The sequence below is a fragment of the Rhopilema esculentum genome, chromosome 18, assembly GCF_057945365.1.
Source record: "Rhopilema esculentum isolate cy_ngs chromosome 18, ASM5794536v1, whole genome shotgun sequence".
Lineage (NCBI taxonomy): Eukaryota > Metazoa > Cnidaria > Scyphozoa > Rhizostomeae > Rhizostomatidae > Rhopilema > Rhopilema esculentum.
Window position 1 is genome coordinate 856,151 of NC_142832.1, and position 25,457 is coordinate 881,607.

The 25,457-nt window shown below is 36.5% G+C and overlaps 3 protein-coding genes across 7 annotated transcripts in view; 1 reads left to right on the forward strand and 2 right to left on the reverse strand.

Moving 5' to 3' along the window:
* Positions 1-1,880: 1,880 nt before the first annotated feature.
* Positions 1,881-11,431, reverse strand: LOC135680883 (uncharacterized). Its single transcript, XM_065195101.2, has 9 exons — positions 11,274-11,431; positions 11,053-11,178; positions 8,253-8,528; positions 7,571-7,730; positions 6,972-7,027; positions 4,665-4,771; positions 3,905-4,121; positions 3,304-3,504; positions 1,881-2,313 (listed from the first exon to the last, which is right to left on the reverse strand). Exons 1-9 carry the CDS (start codon positions 11,313-11,315, stop codon positions 2,134-2,136), a joined length of 1,365 nt encoding a protein of 454 aa, XP_065051173.2. The 5' UTR covers positions 11,316-11,431; the 3' UTR covers positions 1,881-2,133.
* A 1,643-nt stretch (positions 11,432-13,074) lies between these two features.
* Positions 13,075-21,634, forward strand: LOC135680881 (kinesin-like protein KIF17). 5 transcript variants are annotated; one of them, XM_065195098.2, is made up of 3 exons: positions 13,075-13,676; positions 18,314-20,282; positions 21,082-21,634. In XM_065195098.2, the coding sequence occupies exons 2-3, from the start codon at positions 18,333-18,335 to the stop codon at positions 21,217-21,219; spliced, it is 2,088 nt and encodes a 695-aa protein (XP_065051170.1). In that variant the 5' UTR covers positions 13,075-13,676; positions 18,314-18,332; the 3' UTR covers positions 21,220-21,634. The 5 variants fall into 5 exon arrangements, with proteins under 5 accessions (XP_065051170.1, XP_065051169.1, XP_065051168.1 ...); XM_065195097.2 differs by lacking the exon at positions 13,075-13,676 and adding an exon at positions 13,698-15,787; XM_065195096.2 differs by lacking the exon at positions 13,075-13,676 and adding an exon at positions 13,699-15,799.
* Positions 21,635-22,635: 1,001 nt separating this feature from the next.
* The window catches only part of LOC135680877 (inactive phospholipase C-like protein 2), a 34,317-nt gene continuing 31,495 nt past the window's right edge, over positions 22,636-25,457 (reverse strand). The window contains exons 30-31 of the mRNA XM_065195088.2: positions 25,241-25,336; positions 22,636-24,800 (exon numbers count right to left, since the gene is read on the reverse strand). Coding sequence (XP_065051160.2) covers positions 24,744-24,800; positions 25,241-25,336 — 153 coding nt within the window. The 3' untranslated portion in view covers positions 22,636-24,743. The remainder of the gene's footprint in view (positions 24,801-25,240; positions 25,337-25,457) is intronic.

Consider the following 25,457-nt stretch of genomic DNA (forward strand, 5'->3'; position numbering starts at 1 on the left):
TGTTCTCTTGTTTTGCAATTTTGCAATATTAGATTTTTGAGTTTAATAGCAAGTTTTTATTGCAAGTTTTTATTGCATATTTTTTGCAATTGATTATTCGTGATGATTAAATGATTTTCAATGTTTGCATTGATGAAATTTAATGATTAAAGATTTTTTATGGTAATTGTTATGACTCGTTATATCATTTCAAACTATTCTATCGTTGATCGACAATCACACCATCACAGAAAAACGTTTTTAATCAGTACCGTATTCTCAAAGCACCCTTGGCATCGTAGACCCATATGGTATTAAATATTTATTATATGTAAATTGCCATATTGTTATCCAGAGCCTCTGCCTCTTGAACAAACTTCCAAAGCCTGACGTAACAATAACATACTTTCAGAATCTTTTTTCTTTGACGGCATAACTTGGAAGAACACCGTTAAAGGGCATATACCGTATTAACAATTGGCTAATAAAGCAAAAGCGTTTGGAGTGGAATTCCACTGTTTCGTGACTTTTCATTTCTTCTTCTTTATTTTTATTCCAATCATGTTGGATACATGCCCTACATGTTGACACATGTTGGATACATGTCGGCACATGCCCTTTAAATACCAGGTGAATTCAGTTAAATTTGTTTCAAATTGACTGGGATATAGCAAGTAAAATAACTGAGTTTTACACACATCATGCTGTTGTTTAAGGTTGGTTAAAAGTTGTTAGAAGCAAGAGAAAGAACCTGTGCTCATTTCTAAGCTAATCTAAATACATGTAAATTATACTATTCATATATAGGTATTTCATAATGCACATTCAAGTCTGTTCGAGTAATAGGTCTCTTACAGTTTGCCTCAAGAGGAGATTTCAATGTTGCAATAGGTCATCTCCTATCCTACGGTAAACCTCATCTAGCGGAGGGTCTTCAGCGGCCAGTTATTTTCAATTATTGATTTTTGTTAATGTTGATTTGTTGTTTTTGTTAATTGTTGACAACATGTTGTTTTTTACCCACATGTCGCTATACGACGGATGTTAAAATGTGAATCTGGTTTCTGCAGGTTACCAACCAAAACCGTTGTAACATGCATAGTAAACAAAGGAACACTAACACGTCACTATATGACGACTGTTAAAATGTGAATCTGGTTTCTGCAGGTTACCAACCAAAACCGTTGTAACACGCTTAGTAAACAAAGGGAAACCGACGAAACAAGAAAGGCTCGTGCTTCTTTGATCAAAAACTCCTTATTTCTAGATACAGACGCACCTTAACATTATATTTTAGATGCTTTTCAAGCTATGCTTCAGCATCAGCATCGAAAGATATATTTTCACATACGCTAAAAATAATCTTGTGACGCACAGAACAACGTTTAAGTGCAGCCTTTAGGAACTCAAAACGTACATTTTCTAAACTAAGCCTAAATTGGCAACATAAATACAATGGCTCTGAGTAAGCAATAAATTGGAAACAAAAACAAAAAACGTGTTATTGTCAACATTTTGTATGGCTTTTTATTACTTATTATGAGGACGGAATAATGGGAGAAAATTGATGCGCGACCGTTGCACGTCGAAGATTTCCTCTCGAACAGAGGTTCTCGAAGAGGGTATCAATGTGGGCCCTATGCTTCGGAGGGGGGAGGAGAATTGGCGATTAGTGCCCCCAAACGAACAAATGCTTGTGGAAGCGAACGAGCATCTTTCCCTTTTTTCACTGTAGATAAGAGGGTTTTGAGACTCTCGTTCACTAACATGACATGTCAGAATAAGAGACCATATGATCACAATCGACTGCAACCTTCCAAAAAACTCTTGTAAGAACCAACAGAATTTGAGCTGGGTACTCAAACATAGGGTAACAAAGCAACAAACTTTTGAGGCAATAATTCAATATAACTACTTTTTTACGATAAACTTGAGGTACTAATTCAATATGCAGTTTGGTTGTACTATTCTGAACAAAGTTTGATATATTTAATCTGACAGTATGTTATTTCACAAGCAATAGGTATGGGTCGTGTATAGGCATTTTACAAGAAAAATGGGCGGAGTAATATGGGAAATTTATAGAGTCCATTATCTTCGGAGCAGCCATATGCGACTTGAATCTTGATAGGCTCATTCTTACATTCGCTCCAACTAGTCGATTGCAAGAAAATGCATGAAGTCTGCTTTGTTTTGGATTGGAGTACGAGTAGGCCTTCCGAGGTTCTTTCTATTGCCTTTGTTCACTTTTATCTCTAGCAGAACAGGGCCCTCCATCTCTCGCATTGCTGCCACACTGTCCAAGATTTCTTCAGGTGTGACTGCAGTAAAAGCCTGTTGAATAGCAAAGCAGCGATCAAGTTATGATGTGAAATGTTTAAAGAACCCGTTTATAGAAATGTGCAGATAGACTTGGCAATGTGAGATCTAGTCAAGATCGGATCCGTTCATGTTGCGTCTCTACCATGCTAATCTTCCAAACGCGTGCGCGTGTTATTTCCGGAACTCATCTGGGCAAATCTCGTATAAACGCAAATTGTTTTGGATTTGATCCTATCAAAAGCCTAGGATCAAATCAAGAAGTATCCGGGTCTTATCTAGTCAAGGTCTCATGTAAACACGGCCAGAGTCTAAAGACAGTGTTTAAATGTTAGAAGTTTTGTGTAATGAAGGGGTTGGTTTTAATGTGTAAGACTGTTCTACCAAGGTAGAAAACGGTCATCACAAAAATCTGAAACATTAATGGAGATGGCACTTTTATAGCGAACATAGACTCTTAACATCAGTTTTTATTTATTTTTTTGTTATGTTTTACGTCAATTTTCAGTAAGGATACTAAGCATTTTTTAATTTGGACCGCATAATATGGGCCTTTTAAGGTATTTATCAGTATTTGGCTGGGATATTGCAATAAGAGCAATAGTTCTTAGAAAAAAGGACATAAAAATGGCCTTGAAATCTTTTGCTGGTTATCTCTCACCCTAACTTTTACATATTTAGAAGTATTGCAATGCGTTCTTTACGTTTATGTGGTCAAAATTCAATTATGTGTGCTTTATGACATCACACTTAAGAGCTCTAGGACTTACGCCTGTTACGTTCCAAGCTGCAACAACAATAACCCTTCACCAAATTCCAGGGGCTTTAACTACTTTTTAATATCTAGAGGAATTATTCTGCATTCTTCAAGACTATATAGTTCAGATTCAGAACAACTACTCAACAATGGATTTTTATTGTATTTTTCTATCAGTACTCATCTGTAAAGACATTTTTTATAAAAACCATACAACATTGGAAGAGTTCAATGTGTGTGGTTCTTACCTGCTTGTATCCAACTCCAAGGGCAATTTGAGTGATCCTGAAGTCTTCCATTCTTGCTGCATCGGTGGGCTGTCCACCGACTGAATCATGTGCCCCGTTATTGATAACAATGTGTTTTAGATTTGGTGGAGAGTGGTTGCCGATTGTTGCTAGGTTACCCAAATGCATAATGGCAGCTCCATCACCATCAAGGCAGAAAACCTGTTTTGAAAGAGATTTCATAGCTAGCACTATGGGTGGAAATAGAAATGGAAAAAATAAATCAAGAAAATTTTATGTTACTGAGAAAAAAACGAAGGGAATATGAAATATGACTCTATAAAGAAGCGTGTTTGGATGGTCAAAAAAAACTTTAAAGGCATTCAACAGATACTAAAGGGGCTTAAGCATTCTTTCCATAAAAATTGACCAATCCGTGAGTGTGATTCTACTTACATGTTCATTGACTGGCTAATATTGATTGACATATTGATACATGGCTTAATATATGTTGATTGCTGCAAACTATGCATGTTGAACGGGGCTGACTGGATTATCAACAGTTACAAGAATCTAAGGTATGTCACAATTACTGCAAAAATAAAGCAAAAAGCTGTTTAACCTGTCTTCTTGGTCTCTGCGTTGCAATACCGAGTGCAATGGCGGATGCATGTCCCATACTGCCTACGCATAAGAAGTCTTTCTCGTGACCTTGGCCTTTTGCTTCACGATATTCAAACAGCTCTCTTGAAAGCATTCCTGTTGTTCCCACGACCACATCGCGGTCTTTTAGGCAGTCAACTATGTTCTTAATTGCTTCTTCACGGTTTAAGGGAAATCTAGAAAGAAGTTCCACTCACGTTATACTAGGATTTCTGCCAAAATTAGGTTCAAAAAAATTACGAGTAATATATAATAGTACTTTCCATTTCTAAAACGCTTGATTAGCTACTGGAAAACACTCCTGAAAAATCAACGGTTTCCAACCAAACCGTGTTTTTGAAACTACCTAATAAGATGAAATAAGACGACAATTAAACTCTCAAAAATCAAGCCTTTGAAATGGGTTTGGGACGAGGTTGTCACTTGCTAGTTTTGTGAACAAAGATTTTTGCCAGGCATTATGACTAAAACAGATTGAATCCAAAATATTCCAAATACGAAATGTATGTATATCATAAATGATCATGTAGAAGGCAGAAAATGACGTATTTTTTAGGAGTAGGGTTTTCCGGGAACTCAAATAGATCAAGCGTAATGCAAAGGATACAAAATCGACACCTGTTTACTTCCAGTTTACCTAGAGGATACCTAATAAATTTTATCTTCTAAAAATGTCAAAAGAGTAAACAAGTAACTATATTTATTTGAAAAAAACTTACTTTGGCTCATCCTTGGCCAATTTGTAGGGTAAAAACGTTTGTCTTCTCACCAGTAGGCAGTATGGGCCTTTTGATACTTCCATATGTTTCCTTGCAGTGTACAATGCCTTTAGAAAAGGTTTCAAAGATCAACATTTGTAGGCTGACGAAAACGAATTAAAAAAGCCAGAAGACAATAATTTTGGAGCCTCAAATGATGGTGAAGATGCCAAAAACCTGTCAAAAAGCAACACGTTAGCTTGAATGGAAAAATCTAAATTTTGTTGGAAAAATCTGTCGAGCGTAGCTAGATATTTGGGAGTGCGATTGCAGTGTTCCAGTGTTTTTCTTTATAGCCTCAGGCATACTGGAAATGCTGTTGAAGAAAAAATAAGCACTATTCTTCGTGATATTTTGCTAGGTGTAACATTCTGAAAGTTGCATTACTACCAGAAAATGAGATTATATGAAATTTTGATGATGCTAAAAACAGCATAGATGTACCAAAAATTCTCCTTCAAGAAAGGCAATTCTAACTTCATTTACCCCATGGTCAAAATAGCTGGGTTTGAATTCCTACGAACAAAGAGCCTTCAAGTGTGATGATGTGATATTTGGCTCTCAATGATTAAAAATGCCAAATCTACCTATACATAATCTCTTTAGTCTGGTCCGATCAATCGGACACGGTGACTGAAGATTTGGTCCATACTCCATTACCGGCTCTTGCAGTCTCTCTGCAAGAAATACTTATCGTTAGGAGGAAAACGAAAGAATGTCAGTTCTGAAAAAACAAAACAAGTAAAGAAAAACTGAATTATTGTCGGCCTATCAGTATCGTTTTGTAAAGCCTCTAAACCCCAAAAGGAGTGGCCAAAACCAGGCAATAGTTCCTTTGCAAACAAAATGTGTACAAGCAAAAAGTAACCAAGACACCGATGTTCAATAAGTAAATGCGTATAAAAACAGGGAAATTTACTGTATGTTTGCAAAACATCATTAGGCATCACATTTTAAAACGATACAAGAAAATAACCCTTTGTAGGGGATTCCTTTAATTTTTGAAACTTGACGCTTAAAATTTGTTAAAATGTTCTTTCTCAGCCATGTTAAATAAATCATTAATTGCATGAATTGCAGATAAAGTATTTGTCAGTGTCTCATTTTTAAAACGACTATCTTTTGGCAAAGGAGTCATTGTGCTGGCTGACTGATGGCAACATCATTTAGTGAGAGGTAATTTTTTTTTGATCAAAAATAAATTTTGATTCCTTCATTTGAAAAAAACCCAGTTTAACATTTTATATTTCTTTTATAGGTTGTCGTATTTCCTGTCCATGCTTTTCAAATGGAGACAGTTAGGCTGGAACAAACCAGTTGGAAGATATTGTAATATATTTAGGATGAACCTTAAACTGATATTGATTTTAAAAACAAGGAAATGTCACAAAACAAAAAATTTTTTCCTTTAATTTGATTTAATTTTTCTAAAAAGAGTTTTTTAATCTTGAAATTTCTGAAAACTCATTTATTCCAATAAGGGTTATAAATGTAAAAGTTGCAGTGCCTTCGCAACAGAAAGTATTTTGAATGAATGCAGAGAGACAGTTTGGGAAGGAATACAAAATTTGTATAGCTGAAAAAAGATTTTTTTGACAAAAGAAATTTGCATTCAAGGACTTTTATTCCCTGTTTTGCAGAGAAAATAAGGAAAGAAGAACAATGTGACAAATGAGTAAAGTTTTCAAATGATCAAAAGTAAAAAGAAAGTTTTACAAGAAAAGACCTTACTCTAGCACATTAGTCATCATGAAATGATTGCATCTAAAGTTATTGAAAATGGCAAAAGGGATTTTCTCAACAAGTTACTCATGCCTTTATGCCAAAAGAGCGGGTTGACATTGTTTACTTCAAGAGAAAAACATAATCTAGGCCACAATTTTCTAATTTTAAAAATGGGGAATATATTAACCATTTACCTATACATTAAAATTTATTTTCACTAAGAGCAATGAGCATTTATGGTACTTTAATTTCATGATATAAAAACACTTCTAAAAATTTTTTGGCTAATATGTTGGGCTAATATTTCATTGTTAACAATTTTCATGATACTTTGAAAACTCCCCTGTTTATTAAATGTTGGACTTGGCATTCCAAAACTTTATCCAAACCTACAAGCACACATTTTAGCAAGGTAGTAAATATCAGAGCTTATTATTGGTGAATAACTGATCCAAAACTTTCAAAGGAATACAAGAAGTAAAAAAAAAAATGAAATTTTTGAATGAAAAAACAAAGATGTTGATGAATGTTATGAAGTCTTACCTGTTCAGCACCTTCAAGATAATCTGGTAACACTTGAAAAGGAATGCCACAAGCAGCTGTTGGGCAAACAAAAAGATTATAGCATGGTATTTAATTGTATGTTTTTCTGTTTTGTATGTAAAACAAAGAAGAAAAATCTTTATTTTCTATATCAACCCATAACAACAAGACAAAGATAGCATTGTACTGGAGGGTATTCCTTGCAAAATCAGAGATTAGAAACTTGCTAAAATGAATTCCTGGCTATCTCACTCAGGTTAAGAAAATCTGCTTTCCCTGACAGGCAGTACATCAAGCGTTGGTTTATCGAAACAAAGAACAAAATTTATATTTCAGTAAGTTTTCATTTCATAAAGAACGCCCTCACTTGCTATTGATCAGTTGAACTAATTTGTCACGCTTTAATTGCCAATGAAGAATACCAATTCAACAAACAATTGCCAATAAAGAATACGACACACTGCCTTTTCTTCAGACGCTCACAGCACTGAAACTTTCTTCAAAGAATAACAATGTCTCTTTGTACCATATTTCCATAACACCAAAAACCAGAATAAATAAAAAAATACACTATATATAACAAGTAACTGCAATTGTACCTAATAAACCAGGAGTTGCCTTCCCTTGAACAACATGCTGTGGTTCATCTCTTTTTCCAGGCTCACCTCTCCACCCAACAAAAAGCAGCATTGGAATGCTGTAGACACTTGGAACGGCTAAAGACATGAGTGGATTGACAATATTGCCCAGGCCAGAGTTCTAGTGAAACAAACCATTAAGGATATCAGCATGAAAATATTAGAGAAAAGATTTATATAATAAACAAATTTATACAAACATGTTGTTAGTGGTGAAAATGACTGACAGGGGCAACAAGTCATGACTAAATACAATGATAAACAGAGACATAACACTTAGTCTTAATTATAAAAAATATTTTTTGGCAACAAGTTGCTTATTCCACATTGTTTTTGAGCTTCAAAGAGACACTATATTTGATTGCATTGTTTGCGTGATAAGATTGGATTACCACACTGCCATAAGATAATAGGCTTAGACATATTAAAATTGTATGCCTGTTGAAAATACATGTTTCTATCTTTTCCTAAACCCCTTGAGGCTACAGCCACATGAATAATTTCTTGGTGTCTATGAAGGTAAATAATAGTACTGGAAACCATCTCAACAAACAAGCTTCTTTGATATATTTCCCAAATACTACAAACTGGGATTTCAAAAACAGATATATGTTTCCATAGAGATGCAGCTTCCAAAACATACCTGCAAATATACCATTGCAGTTTTTCCACTGGCTAGATGATATCCAGAGGCAACAGCAATGGCAGTACCCTCATTTGCTGTAATAATGTGATTCTCATCTGGAACATTCATACTGACATATGCACAAAAGTCTTTTAACAATGAATCAGGTACACCACAAAAGTAATCAATTCCATGCTTTCGAACAGCTCCAAAAAATTCCTTTGGATCTAAGAAGTCTCTGACCAATTCTGTGTAGCTGCCGGCTTCTTCATTTCGTTGCTGCTGATTCTGAATCTATAAAATTGTGAATTGCTTTCTTAAGAAAAGCTTCATAGAGATAAAGCTTGAATTTGCAATGCCACATCATGGGCATATACACACATTCATTTCAGGGGAAGATCCAGCAAAAAACCTGACTGAGTTCCAGGCCAGGGATAGGGACTTTCAGATAATGCGTTGATAATTGTGCATAAGACAACATTATTATTCATATTTATGCATTTTGGTACCATTGGGGGGGGGGGGGAGGGATTTGGTGGAAGGGTAGGTACTATCAACTCATTAAATCTAGATTCTAGATTTCTTTCCGATGAAAAACAGTGCCTCTGTGAAAATTTTTGCAACCCCCTCCCTTTCTCAATACCCTTTTGTTTGTTTTGAATGCCACAGCAAAGTTTTGCCCTTTTGTTTTGCTCGCAATTTGTTGTTTTGCCTCCGTAGACACCAGCCTATTCATCAAAATATGGTGTTTCATCTTAGCATAGATTTCCATGCCATCAAAGACTGCAATTTAAAGCAAAAGTAGTTAACACTCCTGGAAAATTAACGATATCTCCTGGTTTTATCTTAAACACTTAATAATCTGCCAGAATGCTGCGAAGGTCGTGAAAATAAGACATCTGAAGCCGCCATTTCTAATTCAATGTTTTGCAGAACAGAAACAATAAGTAACCAATCAACTACTGGCTATTGTACAGCTCTCTTACAAATATGGTATCATTTCCGAATTCCAAATGCTGTTTTGACTGAGTTCCGTTCGTATTCCAAACAAAAAGTTCATTGTTTCAATTCATTCACTTCCAAGGCACAAAAAGTTTATTTCCGAGTTCTAGGATTGACTGCTGTTGTTCTCCACAGTGTCTGGAAAGTCATTTCCAAATCACGACAGAGAAGAAACTGGCAATTTCAAGATTTTGAAGAGACTGTCATAAAATTTAGAATTTTTAGGTTTCACTTTTTCAGCTTAAATACTACTTGTTTCAGGCAACACTATTTTTAGCTATATGTTGGAAAACTGACTGAGTTCTGGGCACCAAGGAACTCACTCTGGATTCGCCTCTGCATTTTTTAAAAGAAAACAAAAACGGAAGGTTGTCCACATAATAAGAAAGATTGGCATATTTTTAATCCCCTAGTATTTAAGTCAAGTCAGGGCATATACCAAACAATTTAAAAAATTGGATTATTGCTGAATCATTAAGAAAGACCATGAATAAAAGAAAAGGTTTGGAAACCCACAAAAGTATGTTTAGAGTAAAAATTTGTCATGTTAAGACTTTTGCAGATACTTATTAATCCTTATTCTGTATTCCCTATTAATGTTAATCCTTATTCTCATTTAGAAGAGTCCCTTAAATTTTTATCAAAGAAACCCATTAAATGTTTAGAATTCTAGCAAATAATATAACAAAACATGAATTCAATAAAAACAATTCCATTGTCTAGTTGCACACTGGAGAGATGCAAAATAACAATGGAAGATTTTGCAATTCAAAGAATTTCTACAGGTAGACGTTAATAGTAGTGTATAAGGAACACCATAATGGGACGAGAATAAACAACAACAAACCACAATAATAAAAGGCTTGTTCTCAAGCTTTGGTGTACTGTCAAGAGCATTGGTAGAGCATAAATACCACAAGTTTTTCAAAATAAAGCTAAAATTGAACTGTCTTTTCCCCCTTTTACAACTTGTCTTAGAATTTTGATTCGTTGGTTCTTTACATACCAGCCAACTTTCTACTTTGATGTTTTCATTTGAAAGAAAATCCTCACTCAGGCATATCACATAGGTGAAAACTTTGACACACTAAGTGCGTACTATACGAAACTGCGTTATCAAGACACATGTTGTGGTGGAGATCACAAAAATTGATAGCAGGCTGAGAAGGCTGCCATGGAAACTTTACCCTCTAACCTGGTCAATTTGTTATCTTCACATTTGGAATGAAATCAATGGAATTGGACAGAAGGAAGGGCAAGGAGAAAGGACAGCTTCTTTTCTACTTTTTTAAGAGTGTACACAATCATGTCTTTATCAAGATACGGTCATATTTTAGCAAGTTATGAAAAACGGGCAAAGAAAGCTGTTATACTCAACCTTGAATAATAAGACAAACAAGAAAAAGGCAAATGTGCCTGTTTCACTGATAAAAATAAAGTTATCGACTTTTGGATTTTAAAAAACCAATTGGGTATCTTGCTGAATGATAAAAAAGTTTCGCTAGCTGTTTAAAATATGGCCAAATGTTATCCACTATTGCGCTTCAAGAGAGTGAGTGGGTTGGGCTGCACGCGGTGAGCAATCAAAGTTGCTGAAAGTTTGCAACAAAAAATAAACAAAAGGCGCAATCTTTTTTTAAACAGTTTGTACGTAAAGAAAGTTCCAAGTTTTCTATTTCAATATAATTATATTTCAATATAATTAAGAGCTTTTGGTAAGCTCTTTTCCCAACAAAGTATGGTGATGGTTCCCCAACGGCCTATCTTCGTTAGATCAGTTTAAAAATTTAGGCTACCTATACAGTTAGTATCCTACCTTTTCAGGTCCTTCTCTAGTTTGCCCGGGAACATTATCTGTTGAGGGTTTTCCACATAAACAAGTTGTCGAGAAAGCTCTTTTTGCTGGATTCCATGTTGTTCCACTTTTCCTAAGGACTTTTGCCTACAAAAACAAAAAATAACGAGACGCTCATCCAGTTCATCAGCAAAGACATAACTTTGTAGAAAATGTGATTGTGATGTTCAAAACTTGCTTACCAACTCTGAAATGAGAGATCCGCCTTTGAGAGCACTTCCCATCTCCCTGATCTCCGAATTCAATATCTGCGAAAGAACTAGTTTTCTCGATCAAAGTTTGATATGGTTTCCTCTGTACAAAAGGCAAACTAGAACAATAGTGTATACTCCTTTTAAGGCTAGAAAAGCCATATTTGGTAGGGACTAGAACAATTGAACGTAAAACAATAAAGCGATAAAGCGACTGTGACAATATACATCTTTTTTATAAGAACAATTTAACAAGAACAAGAAACTCGAAATTTGTCAAAAGTTAAGAACGAATTAGGAACAGGCTGAGGCTGAGCTACTGTAAAATGCAACTTCGAACAACGTTTGATCTCAAAGATGAGGATTTCCAGCCATGTGTGGGTGCTTTTTCGGTGAATATTCAAGCTTGTCGGCAAATGAAGGATTTTCCACTCACGGCAAATAGGACTTGGCAAATAGGGCTTGAACACGCTGCTTACATCTTCTCAATTTAATTCAAAAACAAATTAAGAACAATCCAGGCTCAGATTTTCAAAACAAATTAAGAACATTTAACCTGAACTGAAATTTACTGGTTCTTATAAAAAAGAGTGTAACTTGAAATGAAAGTAAAGTCACACTAGGAAAAGATAGCAAATTTAATATTAACGACGTAACAATTTATCACATTCTTGTAAGCTGGTATACAAGTGCATTCGTTTCCAAAGTGTAATAATAGTGGTCATGAAAACCCAAATTTCCAATCATTCCCTTACACAAATATATGGACACTCATTTCCTGGCATGCCGAAATCTTCGAATTAGCCCCCTTGTATAAGCCCCCCGATTATGCCCCCATATCTTCACCTTAAACCTGGGTCACATACAACAGTAACTGCCAGGCTTCTTCAGGCTTAAGAAGAACGATCTTTAAGACATTCAGGGGAAAATGAAAAAAAAAATGATAAAAGAAGCATTAACAAAAATACAGCAGAAGACATTGGGCCACAATGAACATGTGAACATGAACATGTGTATTTTCGACTAAAATATCTTTATTTGTTTTGATTTGTACTTGAGTATGAAATGAAGTTTAAAGTTGTGATGAAGCTACAAAACGAGCGATTTGTATGACAATTAAGAGACGGTTTTAATAAGCTTATTCGAAGATCTTCAATGCGTTTGATAATTGGGTTTGGAAGAATATTGACAATTGGTATTTAGTATGCCCCTTCACACTGGTAAAAATTGAGAAGGGTCGAACATTTTTCAAGATTCTTTGAAAAACCTTTCATTTGTTTTTAACTTTGACCAAATGTGCCTTGGAAATGAGCAAATTAAGAACAGTTGTGCTAGCATGGGCACACAATGGTGTTTTGAAAAGGGGGTGGTGCAAAATATTTTAAAGTGATAAAATTTTAAATTTCAATCAAATGTAGCCTCAACCTGTAGACTGTGTTGCAGACCCCTTACTTGAAAGTGGGCTAATTCAAGGGGGCTGGTCCCCCTGGCTCGTTCAACAAGAGATCAAGCCCCATGGGCTCTCTTAACACTACGCCTGTGTGTGCTGGTATACCTAGTTTAAAAGAACTTGTCATCAAGGTCTATCCATAGATTCCACAACAATTCTTATTCAAGTCATCGATAAATGATAGTTCCCTTACGCCGAAAAGCTATGCCCCAGAAATATAGAGGTAAAACATATTTTTTGAAGATGTATGCCATAACGAGGGTGCGTTAATTTTGCTGATGATAAAACGAGATCTACGGCAAGGAAAATTGATTGTTATGAGGAATTGCAGAAATTTTCTCAAGAATCCCCACTGCTTCTGCAACGCAACTGTTGTCACTGTTGCAGAGACGACCATGACTCGCTGAGTCTCTTTGCCCGCGTTGCACAACGGAAACTCGCGGGTATCATATATCAACGTTGAGAACAAAAGCAGATCGTTAACAAGGAGAAAAGCAAAGAAATGTTTAACATTGTAACCAACCTTTGAATATGTGCATTTTTGAACCGAACTCCGTATGATTCCTGGTTCTTAACAATAGGAATAACTAACTCGCCTTTAACTGAACAGGTTCATTCACTGATTATCTATTGACCAGCAGGCTTGCTCGCCGCACTCGTCTTGTTCTGCGTTTTGTATCTACTTTGGTGGACGCAGTTATGTGCATGCTTCACGCATGAGTATTTTCGGTTTGGTTACTTCATATCCTTGGCATGTTTGGCGTTTCAGCAATAAACAGTCTGGCAAGAGAGTACTCTGGCCTCTGAAGTCGCAGAAGAATCACAAACTCTAATTCCCCTTCTAAGTGACTATACACGATACTCACAATAGTGTCTTAAATCATCAGAGACATCTTACAGGCAATGTTGAACCAAGGATTGTAGAAGCTCTCTGGACATTCTCTGTAAGTATGCTGTTTTAATAATAGTACTTTTGTGCAGGCTAACTACAAAGGCCAAACTGCAATGCGTATAGCGCTATGTATTGACAAGACGATACTGACAGAGCTGCTAAACTTGGAGTACACGACAGGCATGTGTAATAGATTTGAGTATATGTAGATAAACAAGAAATGGGGTTCAAACGAAAGGGACATTCGTCTAGTGACGGAGATCACGATTGACTTGGAAATCAACTGACCCAGCCGTTTAGCAGCTAGCTTTATTTTAATCATCCTTTTTGTTGGAATGGAATATAACCATGTACAAACGGTGGAAGGATGACAACAATTATCGTGCAAGTTGATTTGTATGATTGGATGTTACAGAAGCATTGTGAGTTTTATGAAGAAATAAGATGAAAACACGCAAGGATGTTCGAAGACAGAGACTTCAATTTGATAAAAAATAATAACACATGGTACGGCAAAGCAACGTGAAGCATTGGACAGAAATTATGTGGTGAAATTTGAGAGAGGGGCAACATTCGATACGACTCGGAAAAAGAAGTCATTCAACTCGAGAATTTTCTATATTTTATTTGTCTACGTATACTCAAATCTATTACACATGCCTGTCGTGTATTCCCAGTTTAGCAGCTCTGTCAGTATCGTCTTGTTTCACTTTATGAAACTTTGTAAACTAATAAACTCTAAATTTTTCCGTCCCACCATTCACGAAGCTCAACTTCAACCATACGAGATGGTTGTAAAACCTACTTCTGATTTTAACCAACACTTACTTGGTTGATATTCGACTTATAACAGCGGAGGTGCAGAATAAACCAACAATTTTTGCAATTTAGAGTTTTGTGGACGAGACCTGAACAAAGATAGGCATGAAAATGAGAAAAATCTCAGTTAAACTGGAGAAATATGTACCTAAGGGCTGCCGCAAACCTTTAGTCTTGAGCTGGAACTGTTTTGCAACTCTTTGTTTTGTTATTTTCCTTTTGGTGAGAGTGGCAAGGTAAGGCGAGGCTGCATATTACTTTACCGACAAAAAAGGCAATGCAAGCACATTTACCGAACCATCGAAGGTACATCTATATTTGTTTCTTGATACAACTGAAACGATAATGGTTTTGAAAATATCGCTGCAATCCATTGGTAAAAGTTCAGAGAAACTAAAATATGGTTGTTAGGGAACAAATAACTTATGGCTAATCCAGACCTGTTTCTTCAATGGAAGAGAAGCAATAGTGGGCTGGGTCTTTTGCAAAGAGTCCTCAAAAAGCTTGTATGCAGATAAGGGGAATTGTCGTATATTAGGACTACGCGAGTGAACAGCGGTGTATGTGCACCATCCCCCATGGAGTTGCTAGTTGAGTTGAATTTTCAAATCAAAATAGTAGCTGATCATAAAAACCTCGATCAGGAAATTGCAGCAGCCTCGATTACATTATGTAGCCGATAAATATGATGTTTTGAAACCTGTAATATAGCGGGTATCGAAACTTGCTTCTATGCGCTAAAAATGGATAAGACAAATAAACTCGTAAAGGAATCAAGCCATCCTTATTCGTAACCACATTTGTTAGCATTTAAAGGCGACAGAACGAGATGAATTGATGTAGGTGACAGCGTCACTTTTGGTCAGAGGCAGCAACTAGCTCTGGCTCCATTGAGCAAGGTGCGCTTAGAATCGAAAACATTTTGCAAGATGATTTAGGCAGGCGACCTGTCAAAGCAGTCATGCCCATGAGTCAAATGATCAAAGGAGCAATTGAAAGGAACTATACGACAGATCTCGAACGATGAAAAACCGGCAGATCTGTAAAAATTTGTTGTCAATTGTTTCCGAACAGTATTATCAGTACCAGACTGTTACTTTTTGAAGAAGATCAAAAGTTTATAGCTGAGTTCATTAATGACCAATTTGAAGGATTTGTTTTAAGCGAGAACCACTGTTTATCGACAGCCAATGAATAGATAAACAAGATTCTGAGCAGATACTGTAATGCGAAGCACTAAGCAAAGTTGAAGGCTAACTGATAACAAAGGTCATTGGTGTGTCAACCGTTCAACGAGCTTGGAGGGGACATGATGGATCAAGCTAAATCAGAAACAAAAGAAAGGTCAGAAGAAAGGTATATACGGTTATATGTCAATGCACAACAAACATTTTGTAAACGCAAAAGAGCGATTTCCAATTACCTTTGTACCGCTGGGCAGGGTAACCAACCTAATCTGGGGTGAACTAAACCCATGTCACTGCAAGTAGCAACTTAACCTTCGTGTAAGGACATCCATTAACTTGGTTTGCCAAGATTGAATTAAGCTTGTTACGAATATAGGAAAGGTTAATATGCTTGACAATTTGATGTTCAGATTAATGAAGCATCGCTATGAGAGCTTCCAGAAACAGAATGAAAGGTAAGGTTGATTAAATTTCCGAATTCTTGCAAATTGGCATTAGCAGGACACGGTGTTGTTGCTTCACAGAAGCGTCAGCTTTTGCAGCTGGTTATTTCCAACAGGCCTAACTTGAACAACTTCTTAGACAAAAAGAGAGTCAAGGGTGGCGCTGGTGTCATTTTAGAAATCCACTTTTTACACCACCCTTCCATGGGGCCAAAGTACAACCCAGCATATGTTAATAATTTTTTCACAGGCACCACTCATAGGCTAGTTCATCGATCTGCATACTCCATCATTGCTAAAGAAAATATAATATAACAAAACAAAAGAGGTTATCTGCGATTACACGAATAAGTTACTGTTGTACGTGCGAAATGGTAACTAGGTGATTCCGACTAATGATATGAAATATCCGCAACAAGATAGTATCTTGCCCCAACACCCGCAGCTCATACAACAAAAGCACAATTTTGACACATCTGTTATTCAACTTTAGAATGGCATTCTGGGCCGGTCTCTAGCCACAAGAACCGCCCAAAGATGAACGCATGCAGAATGGATAAAGTTATAGCATCCGTTCGCATATCGTTTGTTGAATCCATCTGTTAACCATGTTTTGCGCAAACTGGGTATAAGCAATGTCAAGGAAGACATTTCCGTTTTGGTTCACCTTAACACGAAAGCAAGTTTTTAGCGACCCCTTTAAAACATAGTAGAAGGTTTGCTATGATAATAAAACATGGTAAACAAAGTTATATGTCATACTAAATCATGTCACAAAAGATCATTGAAATTCTTTGCAAGTTAAACTAGATTTACTAGGATATTCTGATCCCTCCCACGAAGGAAGGTTTGGTAAAATCTGATGAAATAATTTACATCTGTTGAAATGATTTACTGATGAAATATGTTTCTTGTGAATAAAATAAAATTATTAAAATTTAGGCAATATGAATGTTGGGTATTGAAAATGCAAGATTTTTGGATATATTGTTGGAACTAATTTGAGTATCATTAACTTTTGTTTAAAGGCAAACTCACTAGCCGATATGGTTTATGATAGGAACAGCGCGCAATGCATCATGGTCAGAATCGCAAGTGCTTTTAGAGGCCCAAACAGTTCAATCTGTGGGGAACTAACTATAACGTATTAGTTACAAGTAAATTGTTTTGGTAAGGTTAATTAGACCGAAATAAAGCCAGTAACCTTTGATTGTGAGTAAATGATGGGATGTTTACTTAAGATTGCCATTGATATAACCAAAACAACAAACAGAGTTCAAATTCAGTGACCCATGTCACCACTTTTGCTAACTTTCCTCGGAGTAAGAAGAACATTGTAAGAATGCATGGGACCATTTTAGGTGCCTATAATAGCAAACTCACGATTGTCGCAAGATTGAGGTCCTTGTAGCCACACACGCAGATTCTGTGTGCGATGTTAGCGAGATAAGAAACTGTTCTGGATTTGGCAGAAGTGTTTGTTAAGTGGAAGAGTGGAAAATAGAAAGAAAGACCTCGAATTGAATTGACAGGAATCGATTTGTTTATGAATTTGAACAGTTGCATTGGATTTGAACTGGTAGATAAACCAAAAGATTCAACAAGAAGATAGATGCAAGCCTGGAAGATTTGGCAGTAAAACGAGATTGTAAAGGCAAACAAACGAGGAGAAAATTAGGATCAACTTATGCATTGAGACGTGAAAGTGCAGTTTCAGGGAATATATGACAAGAAAAGACAAGAGAAAACCCGCATATTATAAAAGAAATAAGAAATAAATATTAGGATCAGACTTTGTAAAAGATTATTTGACTGGTTGACATTGTTTAATGAAAACGACACAGTACTGACGAAACGACTCCGAATGACCGTACGATTGCCGTAGATCCAGGACAAATCTTCTAAGCAGAACTGCAAAACTTTCCGGTAGAAAACTAAGATGCAATTTGACAGTGTTATCAGTCAATTAGACAAATAAATATAGACAGTGTTTTTGACGTTTTGAATTTAGTATTCTTCATCTGATTATGATCTCTTCAATGATTTATTACGAATATAGGAAAGGATAAAGGATAAGGTATTTTATAAAGGTTTCGTCTAAGAGTCATTGCACAAAACGAATTCAATTGGATTTTGATAAAGTTGCGAGCTTGATATGTAAGGACTGCAATAATTATCATTGCATAATTTCGCTTTGGAAAATTCCGCTCTATATACTAAACTAGTCATCTTTCTTCCAGCAAAGCACAGGACGACACGATGAGTGAATGTGTTAAAGTCATCGTTCGGTGCCGACCGCTTAATGATGTCGAGGTCGAAACTAACACAGACCTGGTTTTGTCCGTTGATCGAATACAGCGCACATGCATTCTACGGAAACCTGGAGACAAGATCAGTAGCCCGCGAAAAGTCTTTACATTTGATGGCGTGTACGATGCGGAATCGACAAACGAAGAAATATACGCCGATTTCGTTGGACCGCTAGTAGAAAGCGTATTGGAGGGTTACAACGGATGCGTCTTCGCATACGGACAGACGTCGTGCGGTAAAACATTTTCAATGCAGGGGATACAATCGGTAAATATGCAGCGCGGGATTATCAACAGGGCGATTGACCAGATTTTTGAGAGCATCCAAGTTACAGATGTCACGTATTACACGATAAGAGCCTCCTATCTCGAAATATACAACGAGGAGATTCGAGATCTTCTTAACAAGGGAAACAGATACAAGCTGGACATAAAAGAGCACCCAGAGAAGGGCGTCTACGTGCGAGGGCTTTCATCTGTTGAAGTTACCACTGTGGAGGAGATGGAAGAGGTTGTTGAATACGGTGGATGGAATAGAGCCCTAGGGGCGACAGCACTGAACCCGGATTCTTCGCGATCGCATTGCATTTTCGTTATTGACTTCGAACTGTGCTTCACGAGTGAAGGTGACAACAAAGAACATTTTCGGTCGGGAAGGCTGAACCTCGTCGATCTTGCAGGAAGTGAGCGTCAGCGAAAAGCGAAACAAGGAGAGGAGAGGCTCAAAGAAGCAACCAAAATCAACCTCTCTTTGTCCGCCCTGGGAAACGTCATTTCAGCCTTAGTGAGCGAAAAATGCAAGCACATACCATACCGTGCGTCAAAGTTAACGCGGCTGTTGCAGGATTCGCTAGGAGGAAACTCTCGAACTTTGATGATCGCATGTCTAAGCCCAGGCGAAAACAATTATCATGAAACACTTAGTACGTTGAGATACGCCAACAGGGCGAAAAACATAAAAAATAGGCCGAGAATAAACGAAGATCCGAAAGACGCGCTGATTCGCCAGTATCAAAAGGAAATCAAAATGTTGCGACAAATGTTGATGAGTCAGATAAAAATTTCTGATTCTCATAACCTGCCCATGCTTCCACCATTACCGACAACTGCGAGTAGCGACTTGGAAGAGCTTAGCCTCGTAAAACCGCCATTTCGATCGGCAGTCGTAATTTCGAAACAAGCACGACTGGAATATGAACAAAAAATTAGCGAACTACAGCATCGATTTGATTACGAGCACATAAATAATGAACGACTGCAGGCCACGTTGCAGAGTTTAAAAACAGAATTCGACAATTACCGTTTGCGCTCTGAATATTCGCTACAACGGTTGCAGGTGGAAAACAAGGCTCGCCTGGAAGCGATGGGCGGTCGTAACACGACAACCGATAAATCGGACAATTCTTCTTCAAGCGAAGAGTTCCCCGTTTCGACGACGAGTGGCGGGTCATGTAGTTCTTGCGAGGAGTTTTTCTGGTCTGATAAAAGCTTCGACCGTTCCATCTTCCATTCGGAGACCAACAGCCAAGAGAACGACAGCAATTCACATCTTTGGTCATCAAGCTGGCTTCGGTGTTACTGCAGTTCGCCAAAGCGGTTTGGCAAAAATAAGCGGGAAGGTTCGCAAGAAAGCATCCCAAGTGAAATTAGCTCTCGAAGCACTGGAGATCAGTCAGAAGGTGCTGACGACGATAAAATCACAACAGAAAGTGAGAAGGTCTTGTTGAATAGAGACGAAAAAATTTGTAAAAACGAGAAAGAATTCGAGTTAGGGAGCCGAGAGATGGGAGACGGGAATTCGGACACACCAACGACACCTGAAGAGGCGAATGGAAATGTCGTGACGAAGGAGCCACGCAGCATCAAAGAAATCAACGCGAACAAGAATGATTCTGATAAGGTTCGTATAAAGAATGATTAATTGAAACGTTCGGTTTGATGAGGCAGTTCGGCCAGTTTCCAGTAAAATCCATGTACTATATATACAGCCCAGTCCTTTGAATTAAGTGAGGATTCCTTATCTCGCACGGTAAAAATCAGCGATTATATAAAACTGAATGGTGCATAATATCAGCGATAATATTAAATTGAATGATGCATAAATACACGTTTTTACTAGCTGCCAGTTGGCAATATTAATAACAATAATCGTAAGGATACCAGATCTTAATTTCAGAGTAACGTTTAAGGTTCAATCGTGGGGCTAGGGGCACAAGTCCCCCAGCAAGTTTTAGATAGAATTAGTTTTGCAATTCATCTAAATCCAAGGATACAAACTTTGGAAAGAGTATTGTTTTGCCTCGTTAACATTACTTAAATTACAACCAGAGTAATTTTATGACTGAAGAGCATTTTCATAAATCGTTTCTCTAATAAGTACAAGGGAAAACAAAGAAGCTTTCATGCCACCAAACCTGTGACTAATTAGATTTTGACAATCGTACCAGAAGGGCATTTTTGGCTGTGAACATGGGCTTTTTCTAAGACAATAAAAAGGGTTTGGCCTATAAATGTTTATTGAGAGCACGGAGTAGTAGCGAAGACACGATGCATGCACAGCCTAATCTAAACAAATACTTTGATAAGCCGAAAAAAACAACATTCAATGATTTATGAACATATATTAAAGAAAATATTAAAATAGTGAAAACAGACAGAAGTCTTGATAAAAGAAATAATGAAAAATAATCTAAACCCAGGTTGAAGAAACGACGGCATGGCTTCTTATCTGTGCATCTTGTTTTGGTGAAAATTATGGCGAGAGAGAGGACAAATCTTCGCAAACAACTGCCATAGAGGAATGGAAAAATCAAGGAGAACGACTGATGGTGAAATAAACAGACTGGTAGGCTGTGATGGCACGAAGATTTAAGACAGAAAAAACTTTATATAAAAGAATACTAGCAACTTTGACGTAGCAAGCTGGAAATATGATCCGAATTTGTATAAATGCATTATTGTTTTTATCTAAAAGATTGATTAGTTTAAGATTCAAGAAATTTTTTTTTGATTGAAGCAAAGTATGACAGAAGAAGATAAAATAAATCTGATAAGTTATAGGTGAATAGTTAGTTGACACTGCATGTTGGCATGTTTTGCATAGAGCTGTTTAAGGTTAATGGAATACAATAAATGTTATGGAACTGCGATTGTAAAAAGTGATTATCTAAAGGATGATAATTGTGTTTTCATAACTTATTATAAACAATTAGATTCAACTTCATTAAAAGAACTATAACCAAATAAAGAATTGGCTGATGTCCCTCAATGTTGATAATTATGGTTCTAAATCTTTAACTTTCATTCAAAATGCTTCTCATTTATTTCGTTTAAGCGATTATGTTTGTTTTTTCAAAGCCATTTTTGAGCGATTATCTTCACAAAGTATAAGAAAACATTGGTCCTAATAACACCTAAAGCAAAGCTCTTTCTGATCAAACATAACAAAACAGCATACCAAGTTCATTTGACACGTTGTTTGTACCGACGTGTATAACGGTTCTGAATGCCAGAAGAATTCCAATTCCTACAAACAATAAATTTGCTTGTTAAATAGGTCAGGTTTTGTATAAGCATGATCAAATGAAGGGAAAAAGGCAACAAGGGATCTGAATGACTGTTAAATGCAACTAGTTTTCTGTGGAATCAGACTTAATAAAGCAAATCTCTGGCTCAAAGGTAGTGGTATCAAGGCTATAAAAGAGATCAGGAATATTAAGGGGATGAAAGCCAAGTCGATTCAAGCCTTGATATAAGGTATTTCCGAGGTATCATAAAAGCTACAGCATAAAATGACTGAATTACAAAAGTTGGAAAAATAGTTTTAACCGAAGTGTCGCTGAAATTTTTATGTGTAAATTTGTGGTTTAAATAACACAGATAGCAAGCTCTTGCCACCATTTCTCAAATTATCATTCTTAACCCATTTTGACTTCAACTGCCTTTGTGTTTTAAGCTGTATTGACATTTTGTCGCCATAAAATCAGTCAAATTAATAGATACTGTATTGAAAACTGCTTCAACAAGCATACACACATCATATACAGCTGCAACTTCCTTATTAATTCGAACTGCTCTAGTTGTTAAATTACTGGTTAGGAATTTCGAATTGCTTCGCACAATGTTCGGAAATGTAGTTACGACTAAGAATGGTCTTAAACTATCTTGATGCTACAATTTGTTATCGCGATCGCATATTATTATGTCGTTTCGGCATTCCGGCTACATAAGAGATCAGAGACAAAGAAAAACAATTTGGTTGCAATAATTAGTTTTATCATATAAGCTATTAAAATAAGAGAGTTATTCGAAGCTGCTGAGGGCTGCCATTACATTCATTTTTAAAAAGATATTTTTATGAACCGTGTTTGGCTTAACAGGTCTAGCGGATCTTAGTAAAATTTTCATACACTTTTATAATTCTAAGAACTTTGGAATTTCAAAACAAGATTTAAAAATTAATTTCAAAACCCCAAGGCCACTTTAGCAGTGACAGCACCAAGGTAGGGTTCCTTGTTACACTTTTTTATATTTGGTGATGGAAAATAGAACTTCTAGAAAAATGTAGCATTAAAATTCCACCGAAACCGAAATGTGTGGTTTTATATAAAGGGCATTGTCTCATTGCATTTCTCTAGTATTGCAGATAGCACCACTACTGCTAGCGCAACTAATAATAAACTCCCCTGCAACCCTTCATTCAAATAATATGCACCATTCTAGTAAAGAATTATAAATGTATAGACGATGGGATCAATTCACTAACAACCTAAAAACCGCGACAGGTGAGATGTTACGAAAACGGGGCTGCCTCGACGGATTTTCAAAATGAGGTCAATTCTTTAAAAGGCTGTAAAATTCAAATGCATATTTAAAGGGTGATTGTTCCACCTATGGGTTAGCCCCCCTGTGGGGAAGACTGAACCGAGATTTCTAAATAATGACTCGGTGGCTTGATATAGCTGACAAAATTAAAAATTTGAAAGATAAAGGCATTATCGGATGTCTAGTAAAATGATAAAAGTTAGCGTATAAGATGTTAACGAAAATAGTATACAACTGAAAAGCTTGTAATTTAATCATGATTACTTTCATTCAATAAATAGTCTAAGGTATTGAACATGAAAATAAACATATGTACATATTTACAGATCTCACTATATTCATTATTCATTCATCTGAACCTAAACAAGAGTTCTTGCGAACTGCATTTCACAAGAAATTTTCGATTACATACAATACAATGCGTTTTTCTTTAAAGCTCATCCATCTATTGTATTTCAAGAGGTTTAATTACACTCATTTGTTGCTTTTCTGATTCTATTACACTTTTCAGTCTCGAAGGTCAATTTGAGTTGAGGAGCTTTTTTCTGCTTGTTACTTTGAATATTTATAAGAAAATATCTAAAAAATAAGGGACAATAACAGCAAATATTTATATTCTTATTTATATAATTATTTATATTCGTGACTCAAGAAAGGTACAGTACAGTCGGTTTTTATCTTCCGTAAAAAATTTTCCAAGAATTTCCGCAAAAAACATTATTCTATAGAGCCGAAGAATAAAACACAATTGTGGCAGAAAAAAGAAACCTTGCTACGATTTTTAGAGAACAGTTTCTTGAAAAAACGAATGCAATCATTAAAATTATGATTCCTTTTGAAACCTTACCTCTGCATTAGGATAAATACAGCAAATATTGGCGCTTCTGTCAGTGGATGGGGGTGGATGTTTAGCTGTTATATTTGCAGGCTAAGTTAAAACGTCATTTCGAAGGAAAACACTTGCAAAAGCTTAATAGAAGAAAATGTAAGATTTCATCAAGATTGATTTGCAAAACATATTCAAAACTTATGCCGTACGAAAGAGCTCCATTCTCTTCCAAGGTCTTTCAAGTTCATAACTGGCGCAACCAGCGTTTTGCTTTCTACCCAGCATGCATTTATCGAATCCAACCCGCCAAGTTTTATTGATGGATATAGAGAGACGAGCCGGGAAATGCATCTAATAGGTTAGCCATCCCCCCCATCAAGACATTATAGTCCAAAGCATGCAAAATCGCGGCTGACATCAGACTGCATCTCTTTGACGACAGGAACGGGGGTGACTTACCCATCAGAAAATTCACTAGCTCATTCTCCAGTAAGTTTCATGCATCTAAACATCAAGTACCATTGAAGAAACCTGATACATCCATGCCATGAAAAATTGCTTCCATCCTGCTTAAAAAGCATCCACCAGCAACTGATTTTTATTCCACTATTTCCACCGAATCCGATGCTGTTATATTCTCTGATATTTTGGTTGCAACGCAACCAGTTCGTCTTTTGGACATCACATTCGCGTCTTACCAATGTTTTTTTACAAGTTATACGAATATGATTTTATCAAGCCTGCCGTCATTGCAGCTTCATGAATCTGAAATAATGAAGGAGAAGCTTCAAATAAAGAAAAAATAAATTAATATAATCAAACTGAAAACAAATTAAAAGGGAAGTAAATCTAACAGAACTGTACAAACTTAACACAATAAGCTACGTAAGGCCAACAAACCGCGAATAACTTTAATATTCTACTGCATTTGCAAGTCCTGGTATATGGGAAGGGACATCTTGTAACAACTCCACGAAGAACGACTCCATCTTGAAACAACTCCCTTGTAACAAGCAAGAGGTCTAGCCGAGCCGTGTTCTTAAAAGGGGGACAATAGCCTATTGTCTTAAAAACGAAAAGCAGGTTGGATAGAGGGATAATTTTAACTCTTTGTTTGATCTTAAAAAAGGCCCATCAAGACTGCAAAAGCGTCAACACAACAAGAAGAGTCCTTTTCTTAGGCACTCACTCAATGTAGCAGTTACCTGTTTTAGATATTCCTGACACTCTGTAGATGTAGATTTGAGAAGGTCAGCTTGTCCTTTCATTACTCGAATATTCCACGAAAAGTTATCCATCACCTGCGAAAAACAACATCAGAAAGCCAAATAAGCTTCTGAGACGGACAAACTTAAAAAAAGCACGGGGGCATTTGGAATACAAAATGAAAATCGAATTGGGCAGACTGAAGGACATATTTGT

What these genes read in the sequence shown, in the direction of transcription:
- LOC135680883 (XM_065195101.2), bottom strand. Translation starts at nt 11,315, where the DNA reads ATGGGAAGTGCTCTCAAAGGCGGATCTCTCATTTCAGAGTTG. An exon ending in CTGCAATGGTATATTTGCAG is followed by an intron (nt 7,731 to 8,252) that starts GTATGTTTTGGA and finishes TTGTTTCACTAG; the next exon opens with AACTCTGGCCTGGGCAATAT. An exon ending in TTGGAGTTGGATACAAGCAG is followed by an intron (nt 2,314 to 3,303) that starts GTAAGAACCACA and finishes GCTATTCAACAG; the next exon opens with GCTTTTACTGCAGTCACACC.
- LOC135680881 (XM_065195095.2), top strand. Translation starts at nt 16,018, where the DNA reads ATGCTTGACAATTTGATGTTCAGATTAATGAAGCATCGCTATGAGAGC. An exon ending in TTCCAGAAACAGAATGAAAG is followed by an intron (nt 16,086 to 18,313) that starts GTAAGGTTGATT and finishes TCTTTCTTCCAG; the next exon opens with CAAAGCACAGGACGACACGA. An exon ending in ACAAGAATGATTCTGATAAG is followed by an intron (nt 20,283 to 21,081) that starts GTTCGTATAAAG and finishes ATCTAAACCCAG; the next exon opens with GTTGAAGAAACGACGGCATG.